At 38.6% G+C, this 10,908-nt stretch overlaps 1 protein-coding gene across 5 annotated transcripts in view; it reads left to right on the forward strand.

Annotated features, from left to right (window-relative positions):
* Positions 1-10,908, forward strand: part of LOC106879193 (crossover junction endonuclease MUS81) — a 31,076-nt gene that overhangs the window by 16,156 nt on the left and 4,012 nt on the right. For all 5 annotated transcript variants that reach the window (XM_052966082.1, XM_052966085.1, XM_052966084.1 and 2 more), the window contains 4 exons: positions 3,204-3,451; positions 5,761-5,850; positions 8,204-8,269; positions 9,738-9,823. In XM_052966082.1, coding sequence (XP_052822042.1) covers positions 3,204-3,451; positions 5,761-5,850; positions 8,204-8,269; positions 9,738-9,823 — 490 coding nt within the window. The remainder of the gene's footprint in view (positions 1-3,203; positions 3,452-5,760; positions 5,851-8,203; positions 8,270-9,737; positions 9,824-10,908) is intronic.

Here is a 10,908-nt window from a genome sequence, read left to right on the forward strand (position 1 = left end):
TTTTAATTTTACATCCATATTTCCATGTTTACTTTCATACATTGTTATATTGTGTTGCGGGAAGTTTTTACAGCTAGTTGTTCATTTTGTAATTGAAGACATTACAGAACGTAAACAAATGATAGAGTAAGGAATTAAAGTTTTTGCTTTCAGATTAGCAAAGTTCATAACTTACTTTAAAACAACATTCAAACAAAACTGTTTTAATTCAGGCAATTTCAAGTGGTCTTGGACTCAGAGATACGATGGTGTGCTGAAAAGTTCCTGGCTCTAAGGGTTTCACAAAAGGCTTGGTTGGAGGCCCAACCTTCCAAGTTCTTTTACATGGCTTAGGAAAAGTGAAGGACCACTGCAATAAATAAGTGTGAATCTAAGAGGGGAATATGTTAAATAAAATCCCAATTAACTGATTCTCCTGTATTTTTCTTTACCCAAAGCCAGAAACTTTTCAGCACCCATTCATATTTGCACTGTCAGGCAGATTTGTATCATACAAGACTTACAGTAACAGTAAACAGATATGAAATAATATCTCGTAAGTTTATAAAACACTAAATTAAATACAACACAAGTTATTCGCTAATGTAACCTCACCACATGAAGTGGTCATTAATATAACCACACCTATTGAGTTTCTTGCTTTCTAGTGTAACCTCGTTTCATGACATGATAATGAATATAATCACATTTCAAGAATTAATTGACAGTTTGATAATGTAGCGACATCATGAATTATTAATGATTGTAGCCACCCTTCAAGAATTGACAGTTCATTAATAACCACACCTTATGAGTTGATAATGAATATAGTCACATTTCAAGTATTGACAGTTCAATAATATAACCACTTCTCAGAGTTGATAATAAACATAGCCGTACCTCAAGAAGTAATTGGTAGTTCATAAACATAGCCACATCTCATGTGTTGGTAGTGTGTTAGTTCACTATTGTAGCCACAGCATATAAGGTAAGGAAAATAAGTGTGGTAGTAATAATGATTTTATATTTTGGCACAAAGCCAGCAATTTTAGGCAAAGATTAAGTCGATTACATGAATCCCAGTGCTTGACTGGACTTTATTTTATCGACCCTGAAAGGATGACCAGCAGAGTTGACCTTGGTGGAATATGAACTCTGAACGTATAGAGCCAGAAGAAATATCAACAAGCATTTAGTCTAATGTACTAAAGATTCTGCCAGCTCGCTGCCTTACTGACTGAAGCCCCAGCAGTTTTAAGGGAGGGGGCTAAGTCAAGTAAACCGACCCCTACAGTACTCTACTGGTGCTTATTTGATTAACCCTGAATGGATAAAAGGCAAAGTTGACCTTGGCAGAATTTGAACTCAGAACATAAAGAGCCAAAAGAAAAGCTGTTAGGCACTTTGTCCAATGTGCTAACAACTCTGCTAGCTCAGTTCCTTAATGATTTCAAATGTTGGCTCAAGGCCAGAAATTTTAAGAGAAAGGGTGGATCACGTACATTGACCCTCCCACTTCCTTCCCCAGTGCTCAATAAGTACTAGTCTTGTCAACACTGAAAGAATGAAAAGTAAAGTTGACCTTGGCAGAATTTGAACTCAGAGGCTGCGAGCTGGCAGAATTGTCAGCACGCCGGGCGAAATGCTTAGTGGTATTTCGTCTGCCGTTAACGTTCTGGGTTCAAATTCTGCCGAGGTTGACTTTGCCTTTCATCCTTTTGCACTGGGGTCGATGTAATCGACTTAATCCCTTTGTCTGTCCCTTGTTTGTTCCCTCTATGTTTAGCCCCTTGTGAGCAATAAAGAAATAAGAATTTGAACTCAGAACATAAAGTGTCAAAAGAAATGCTGCTAAATATCTTTTTCTGACTCGCTAATTATTCTACCATTTGCTGTCTTCAGCAATGTTGATGATGATGATGATAGTGGTAAGATTGATAATGACAATGATGATGGTGGTGGTGATGCTGCTGTTGGTGGTGAAGATGATGCTAGTGCTGGTGTCAGTGATGTTACAGTTGTCAATGTGTAATATTACATGGTCATAAGAACTCTATTAACAAGAATGTTTACACTAGTGTAAATTCTGTTATCTGAGTAACTGAAGTGGAACTGATACAGAATTCAGTGATCAATGCAGTGATTGGGTGTTTGTAATTAATTAGTTGTTGGTTGGCAAACAGTATGATGATTAAACAGAGACATAAAGTCATCATCGTTATCATCATTGTTTTTACATCCGCTTTTTCCATGCTTAGATGGGGCAGGCAGAATTTTGATAAGGCAGATTTTCTACGACCAGATGCTCTACCTATCACCAACCCTCTCCTGTTTACAACTAAGGTAACATTTCTCCTTAACGTGATAAGGAATTAGAAACAAAAGACACTTCTTGCGTGACGGTGACATTCATAATTATCACACAATGTCAAGGCAGAGAGACAGCAACACACACACACCATGCAGTAGGATTGAACCCTGGGCCATGTGACTGGGAAACAAACGTCTTGCCACACAGTCACACCTGTACCTATACCACACCTGTGCCTATAAAATGATCACACACATACACACACATTCAAACACATACCTGCACACAAATGGAGGCTTGAGGACTGGTGGCCAGTGCTGGTTTCATGATCATACACACACACATATGACAGGCTTCTTTCAGTTTCTGTTTACCTAATCTGCTTACAAGGCTTCGGTCATCTCAGGCCTATCACAGAAAACACTTGCCCAAGATACCATGCAGTGGGATTGAACCCTGAGTCATGTGACTGGGAAACAAACTTCTTAGCATGCAGCCACACCTGTACCTATACCATAGTTCATCATCATCATCATCATCATCATCGTTTAACGTCCGCTTTCCATGCTAGCATGGGTTGGACGATTTGACTGAGGACTGGTGAAACCAGATGGCTACACCAGGCTCCAATCTAATTTGGCAGAGTTTCTACAGCTGGATGCCCTTCCTAACGCCAACCACTCAGAGAGTGTAGTGGGTGCTTTTACGTGTGACCCGCATGAAAACGGCCACGCTCGAAATGGTGTCTTTTATGTGCCGTGCCTATTAATGTAGGTTTACTTATTTCCAACATATTAACTGGCACTATATCGGTTTGAGGGTTCCAGTAGTCTTTCTTTTCATTAGATTTACGTATTTATTTATCTATTTATTCTTATTCATTAAATTTCTCTGTGTTGTTTTGATTCCCTAGGAATGGAAATATCCGAAATGTTTGATGCTGAAAGTGGGACGTCGAGACCGGAAAATGTAACTAAAACGACCCAGAATCCCAGTACTGATGAGAAACTTGAACTGTGTTCTAGGCTGGCAGTTCACACTATTAGCAGCTCAGATGAAAATGACACAGAAGAAGATGAAGGAGGAGAAGAAGGAGGGGGTGGAGGAAAAGACGCTCCTCCATCTGTTGTCCCCCAAATTGATAGTTTAACATCCATAAAAGTTTGTGCTTCATTTCTATTCATTCATTCATTTATTCATTCATTCATTCATTCATTTTATTAGCTGTTGTTGTTGTTGTTATTATTGTTATTATTATTATTATTATTATTATTATTATTATTATTATTATTATTATTATTATTATTATTACTATTATTATTATTATTATTATTTTATGTTTGACTTTTGTTTTGCATTTGTACAAGTTGGATCCAAGTCTCACCCAGAGACCTCAAGAGACAACAAGTTAGAAGTTCATGTAGGTGTTATGCCTAGGGTACCATATATTTGGATTTGTACAGTTTTGTTCAAGTGAATGTTTAAGAAACCATATTATTATTATTATTATTATTATTATTATCATTATTATTATTATTATTAAAGACAGCAAGCTGGCAGAATTGTTAACATGCTGGATGATGAAATGCTTAGTGGTATTTTGCCTGTTGCTACGTTCTGAGTTCAAATTCTGCTGAGCTCAACTTTGCCTTTCAGCCTTTCGGGGTCAATAAATTAAGTACCAGTGAATCACTGGGTCAATGTAATTGACTTACCCGCTCCCAAAAATTTCAGGCCTTGTACCTTTAGTAGAAAGGATTATTATTATTATTATTATTATCATTATTATTATTATTATTATTATTATCATTATTATTATTATTAACCACGCCAGTGCCGCTGGACTGGCTCCTGTGCAGGTGGCACGTAAAATACACCATTTTGAGCATGCCTAACTGGCCTTCGTGCCGGTGGCACGTAAAAGCACCCACTACACTCTCGGAGTGGTTGGCGTTAAGAAGGGCATCCAGCTGTAGAAACTCTGCCAAATCAGATTGGAGCCTGGTGTAGCCATCTGGTTCACCAGTCCTCAGTCAAATCATCCAACCCATGGAAAGCGGACGTTAAACAATGATGATGATGATGATTATGGATGACAGACTGGCAGAATCATTAATGCTGCAGACCAAATGTCATTGGGTAGGATACAATAAATTCCTGTTAGATTTTTCTGAATATTCTAGGTATACGATGTACATTATTTTCCACCAATCAAATTATCAGATTCCAGGGAATGCAAGCGTAAATCTGTAATATTCTTTTCTACTGTAGACACAAGGCCCAAAATTTTGTAGGAGGGGCCAGTCGATTAAATCGACCCCAGTACACAACTGGTACTTAATTTATTGACCCCGAAAGGATGAAAAACAAAGTCAACCTCAGCAGAATTTGAACTCAGAATGTAACGACAAATGAAATATCGCTAAGCATTTTCCCAGCATGCTAACGTTTCTGCTAGTTCGCCACCTTAACTTATAGGTAATATTACAGTAATACTACTAACAGCAATACCAATAATAGAGTGAAGGGGACCTTCAGGGCACCCATAGTATTAATAAAAAAGAAACAACAATAAACAAAACATAATCTTATTTGAGTGACAGAGGTAGTTAAATTTTTAAAAAAAGCCAAAATAGAAACAAGAAACTGAAGATGACTTTTACCAAACTGCTTTTTTTTGTGTGTTGGAACAGTGTTGTGTTGTGTTGGATTGTGATTTGTTACAGATGTATTGTGTGAGATGTATATTGTGTTGTGGGTTATGTGTTATGTTGTGTGTTGGAAGTTGTATAGTAATGTCATTGTATGGATATATATTGTATGGTTGTTTTTTTTGTTTGGTAAGTTACATGTTGCATTGTGGGTTCTATGTTGTATAACGGATTGTATGTTGTGTTGTGAGTTGTATAATGTGTTGTGAGTTGTGTAATGTGTTTTGAGTGGTATATTGTGTTGTGAGTTGTATCCTGTGTGAGTCATGGATTGTGTTGTGTTGTGAGTTGTATACCATACTGTGAGTGGTGTATTATGTTGTGGGTTGTATCCTGTGTTGTGAGTTGTATACTGTGCTATGAGTTGTATATTACATTGTGAATGGTATGTTCTGTTGTGAGTGATATGTTATATTGTGAGTTGTATGCTGTGTTGTGAGTTGTATGTTGTGTTGAGAATGGTGTGTTCTGTTGTGAGTTGTATACTGTGCTGTGAGTTGTATGTTGTATTGTGAGGTGAATATTGTGTTGTGAGTTGTATAGAATGTTGTAGATTATATGTTATGTTGTGAGTTGTAAATTGAATAATAGTGATATAGGTCTTTGTTGTATAATGAGTTGTATTTTGAGTTGTTTTGTTGTGAGCTGTATGTTGTTATGAATTGCATGTTGTGACTTAAATGAGATCTAACACACATTACATCACAAGCTAAACTTTACATGTCATATTGTTTCATATGATAATGGTTTTCATTGCAGTCTATCAGTGGCTCTAAAACAAAGGCATATGTTCCCAAATATCGTTCTGGTGCTTATGCAGTCTTACTAACTCTGTTCAGAAGTCAGAAGGTAAGCATTACTTCTTTTATTTCTTTTAATGCTTTCAGTCATTGGACTGTAGCCATGCTGGTGTTATGCCCTTATAGGAAAGTGGGTTATACATCATTAGATGTACACCTGACTTTCCTATATTAAATTAGGAATTTGAACGGAACGCTGAACTCCAGACTATCAACTCAACAATATTTATTTATGGTGGAAAATATACATCTTTAATCTTGTTTGTTGAGGCACCTTCTGTGTGTGAGGCATGGTTGTTGGGACGTTGGTATATTGATGTGAGCTGTCTAGCGTGAGTTCGAAAGATGGAGAGACAGCTAGACACGTCCTTGCTCAATCGCTGGCCAGCAAGAAAGAGATCGATCAAAGCGGGAAAGCTTGGTTGTTGAATTCCATGCATGCGTGAGACTACGCATGCGCATGGCGTTACTACACCCTCAATGATTTTTGTCAAATATCTTTTATCTTTCACCTGTTTCTGTAATTGAACTGTGGCCATGCTGGGGCACCACCTTGAGGGATTTAGTCAAGCAAATCCACTCTATTGCTTTTTTTTTGTGTGTGGTACTTATTCTAATGATTTCTTCTGCTAAATTCTTTTACCAAACCAATACTGGTTATCAAGTAGTTGTGAGAGGACAAACACAAAGACACACACCCATATACATAGATCCATCTACCACAGCAGAATTGATACTGGTGCTGGTGTCACATAAAAAGCAATCATATCGGTGCCACATTAAAAGCACTGGTGCTGGTGCCAAAGAAAAAGCACCCAGAGACCATGCCAGAAACCATGCCAGAACAGACAAGGAACCAGGTGAGGGCCCTGGCCTTACCAGCTTTACTCAAACCATCCAACCCATGCCGCCATGGAAAACAGACATTAAATGATGATAATGATGATGATGACGTACTACAAGCTTCCATTCTGTTTCTGAGTGCTAAATTCACTTGAAATGCATTGGTCAGCCCAGAACTATAGTAAAAGACATTTATCCAAGGTGTCATACAGTGAGACTGAACCCAAAACATGTGGTTACAAAGCAAGCTTCTTAACCACGTAGCCATGCCTGCACCTATACATTGAATCTAAGTGCCTTTGCCTTGTTATTTTAGATCAGTGGTCCACAAAGTGGGCAGTATTGATCCCCTGGGGGTGGTAGAAAGTTCCAAGGGGGCTTTGAAGAAAAGTGGGGCAATAACAGGGTAACGATTCATGTAAAAATGGAGGCAATTATGGGGTGGTGAATCATGTAAAAACAATTTTTAAAATGGGTTCATTAGGTTATGTTTTATTTGTGAAATACTGTTGCTTTGAATTTGCTTCAGAAAGAGGTTTGTGTTTGTGATGATTAGTTGGGGTGGGGGCGCTAGGAATGTGGCCCGGGTGTCTAGGGGGTGGCAGCCCCAAAAAAGTTTGGGAACCATTGTTTTAGATGGATCAAACCTCAAACCAGTCAATGGCTGTGAAGCACATTACTTAACCATACAGCTGTGCCTGGAACCATTAGCCAAATTCTTTCTCCAAGTACAAACAAACATTATCTCTGATATGTGTAATCACTAACACCTCAATAACAACATAGTAGAGTTAGAGAAAAGCATATGGGATCAGATCAGACATTTTATATTATATGTCTGCTTACTTATATGTCTTCTCACACACCATTATTGTTTGTGTCACCACCACTACAAACGTCCTCCATCATCATCATCATCATCATCATCAAAGCTCAACTGATGCTTATTTCATCGACCCTGGAAGGACAAAAGTAAAGTCAGCCCTGGCAGAATTTGAACCCAGAAAGAGAAGATAGACAAAATGTTGCTAAGCACTATGCCCTGCATGTTAACAATTCTTATTTCTTTATTACCCACAAGGGGCTAAACATAGAGGGGACAAACACATTAAGTCGATTATATCGACCCAGTGCATAACTGGTACTTAATTTATCGACCCTGAAAGGATGAAAGGGAAAGTTGACCTCAGCAGAATTTGAACTCAGAACGTAACAGCAGACGAAATACCGCTAAGCATTTCACCCTGCATGCTTACGTTTCTGCCAGTTCGCCGCCCTTTAACGATTTTAACAATTCTGTTAACAATTCTGCATGTTAACACTTCTACTAGTTCAACACCTTAAAAGTAATAAAAATTGTAGTAGTAGTAGTGGTGGTGGCGGTGGCGGTGGTGGCTGCGGCATCATTGTTGTTGTTTCAAGTTCCGGCATAAGGCCTGCAATTTTGGGGTTGGAGTTAAGCCTCAGCTGGTACATATATTATCAACCTTGAAAGAGTGAAAGGCAAAGTTTTAATAATAACGATAATAATATATATTTCTTGATGCCTTTTCTTCCAGGAATGCATGACCAAAGAAGAACTGATTCGTGAAGCCCAGCCACTAAGTGAGACATCATTTAAGTCAGTAAGTAATTTCTTAAGTTATTTATTGAATTAGGGAGATAATAAAGAGAAGGGAAAATGATTAAACCATTCATGACCATATTTCTAATGAAATACACTGTCTCCATCATCATTTTACTTCTGCTTTGTCTGCCGGCTTCAGTTAGATAGATGATTGAGATTCATGTCAATACTTATCCAGCCTTCGAAATTTTCATATTAAATAAATGTGAAAGCACATGGTGTAATAGTTAGGGTGTTGGACTCATGGTCGTAAGATTGTGGTTTCAATTCTTGGACCTGGCGATGCATTGTGTTCACATTGCTCAGCTGGTAAAAATGAGTAATCCTGCAATGAACTAGCGTCCCATCCAGGGAGGGATATATGTACCAGAGAAACCAGGAAACCAGCTCTATGCTCCTTATGAAGTAATGTGGACCAACCATATTAACTAAGCAAGAATTTGAAGGGATTTAGTATAACTAACTGTCCTTCACTTTTACCATTGTCCACTTCTATTACTGTCCTTTGCTTCCACCTCACTTCAATCACTCTGTTTTTACCATCATATTCTTGTTCTCTTCACCCACCCACTCTAGTCCTTTTGTCTGTCTCTTCTATTCATTTTCTCAGTCACATTGCCTTGAGCAAACTAACACATCATAGTGTAGTGAAGACTCTTCAGTCTTACAGGGTACAAGGCAACCTCACTAGTGCTGATGCCACAGCAAAATATACCCAGTGCATTGTGTAAAGCGGTTAGTAATAGGAATGATATCCAGATGTAGAAACCAAGCCAAAAAGGAGATAGTATGAACATGTCATGGCACTCCATCGCATGGCAGGAAGAGAATACTAACTCCAAATAAGAACTGGCGCTGATTGTGATGACCCATCTAACTCATGCCGGTATAGAAAGCAGACATAAAATGTTGTTTTTGTTGAGGATGATGATGATGGATTTTTGTTTTGTATTTGGTTTTTGTATCAACCACATCTTTAGCAATGAACTACACAAACAACCAAAAAATAACTATATTGTTATATAATGAAAGTCTTTTTTCTTTCTGACGCTGTGTCACATTGTATTGACAGACTTACACTTAACATTCCTGTGGTTTTAATGAAAACCTGGAAGTTACTATGGTCACAACACTACCTACCTGTCTATCTTTCACACTCTCTCTCTCTCTCTCTCTCTTTCTCTCTCTCTCTCTCTCTCTCTCTCTCTCTCTCTCTCTCTCTCTGTATTTCTGTCTCAACAACAACTTTTTCTCCTCCTCTTCTAAGCATACGTTGTGATGTATATTTTGATTCCTCCCATTCTTCCCTCTAATAGATGTTGTGACGGACAGATAGATGTAGATCTGCTTCTCTTTTATAATATAAGATTACATTGCACATACAAACAAACAACAGTATCATGGCTCCTCTATAGTTCTTAAACTTGTTTGCAGTTCTTCAGTAGACTTTATCTTTTATCTTGCAGGTGGGAGATTCTTACTACACTGCTTGGTCCTCAGTCAGAAATCTAATAAAGAAAGAACTTGTTGTAAAACAAAACAGCCCTGCAAGGTAAGCATTGCGTTTTACTACCATACCCACCCCAAACTCACCTAACATATACCTATTTTTATGGGATCAGGTCTGTGCTTACAGGTTGAACTAAAACAGATTTGAGAAACACAGTTTGCCAAAAGATTTGAAATCTAGGAATCTTTAATCCAACAAAGTCTAGGTCTTGCTTCCAATTAATCAATATTACTATTGTGTGTTTCCATGCTACCTATGGTCATTGAGGTGGAGGCGCAATGGCCCAGTGGTTAGGGCAGTGGACTCGCGGTCATAGGATCGCGGTTTCGATTCCCAGACCGGGCGTTGTGAGTGTTTATTGAGCGAAAACACCTAAAGCTCCACGAGGCTCCGGCAGGGGATGGTGGCAAACCCTGCTGTACTCTTTCACCACAACTTTCTCTCACTCTTACTTCCTGTTTCTGTTGTGCCTGTAATTCAAAAGGTCAGCCTTGTCAATCTGTGTCACGCTGAATATCCCCAAGAGCTACGGCAAGGGTACACGTGTCTGTGAAATGCTCAGCCACTTGCACATTAATTTCATGAGCAGGCTGTTCCATTGATCGGATCAACTGGAACCCTCGACCTCGTAAGCGATGGAGTGCCAGCAGCAACAACAACATGGTCGTTGAGGTAGTTGAGGTTTGACCATGCTATCTTTCTTTCTTTGTAGTTTAGAAACTTACTACTCAACTATGCAATCTTGAGTTTAGTCCCATTGCATGGCATCTTGGACAAGTGTCTTCTATTATAGCCCTAGGGTTGTTAAAGCCTTGTGTGTGGATTTGGTAGATGGAAATTGAAAGAAGCCCATCCTAGGTGCAGGCATAGCTATGTGGTAAGAAGTTTTCTTCCCAACCACGTGATTCTACAGGTTCAGTTCCACTGCCTGGTATCTTGGGCAAGTGTCATCTACTATAGCTTTGGGCTGATCAAAGCTTTGTGTGTGGATTCGGCTGACAAAGATTAAAGAAGCCCATTGTATATATACATAAACGATGATGATGATGATGATGATGATATATATACATCATCATCATCTTTTAACATCCGTTTTCCATGCTGGCATGGGTTGGACTTATATATAT

The sequence above is a fragment of the Octopus bimaculoides genome, chromosome 3 (assembly GCF_001194135.2).
Source record: "Octopus bimaculoides isolate UCB-OBI-ISO-001 chromosome 3, ASM119413v2, whole genome shotgun sequence".
Lineage (NCBI taxonomy): Eukaryota > Metazoa > Mollusca > Cephalopoda > Octopoda > Octopodidae > Octopus > Octopus bimaculoides.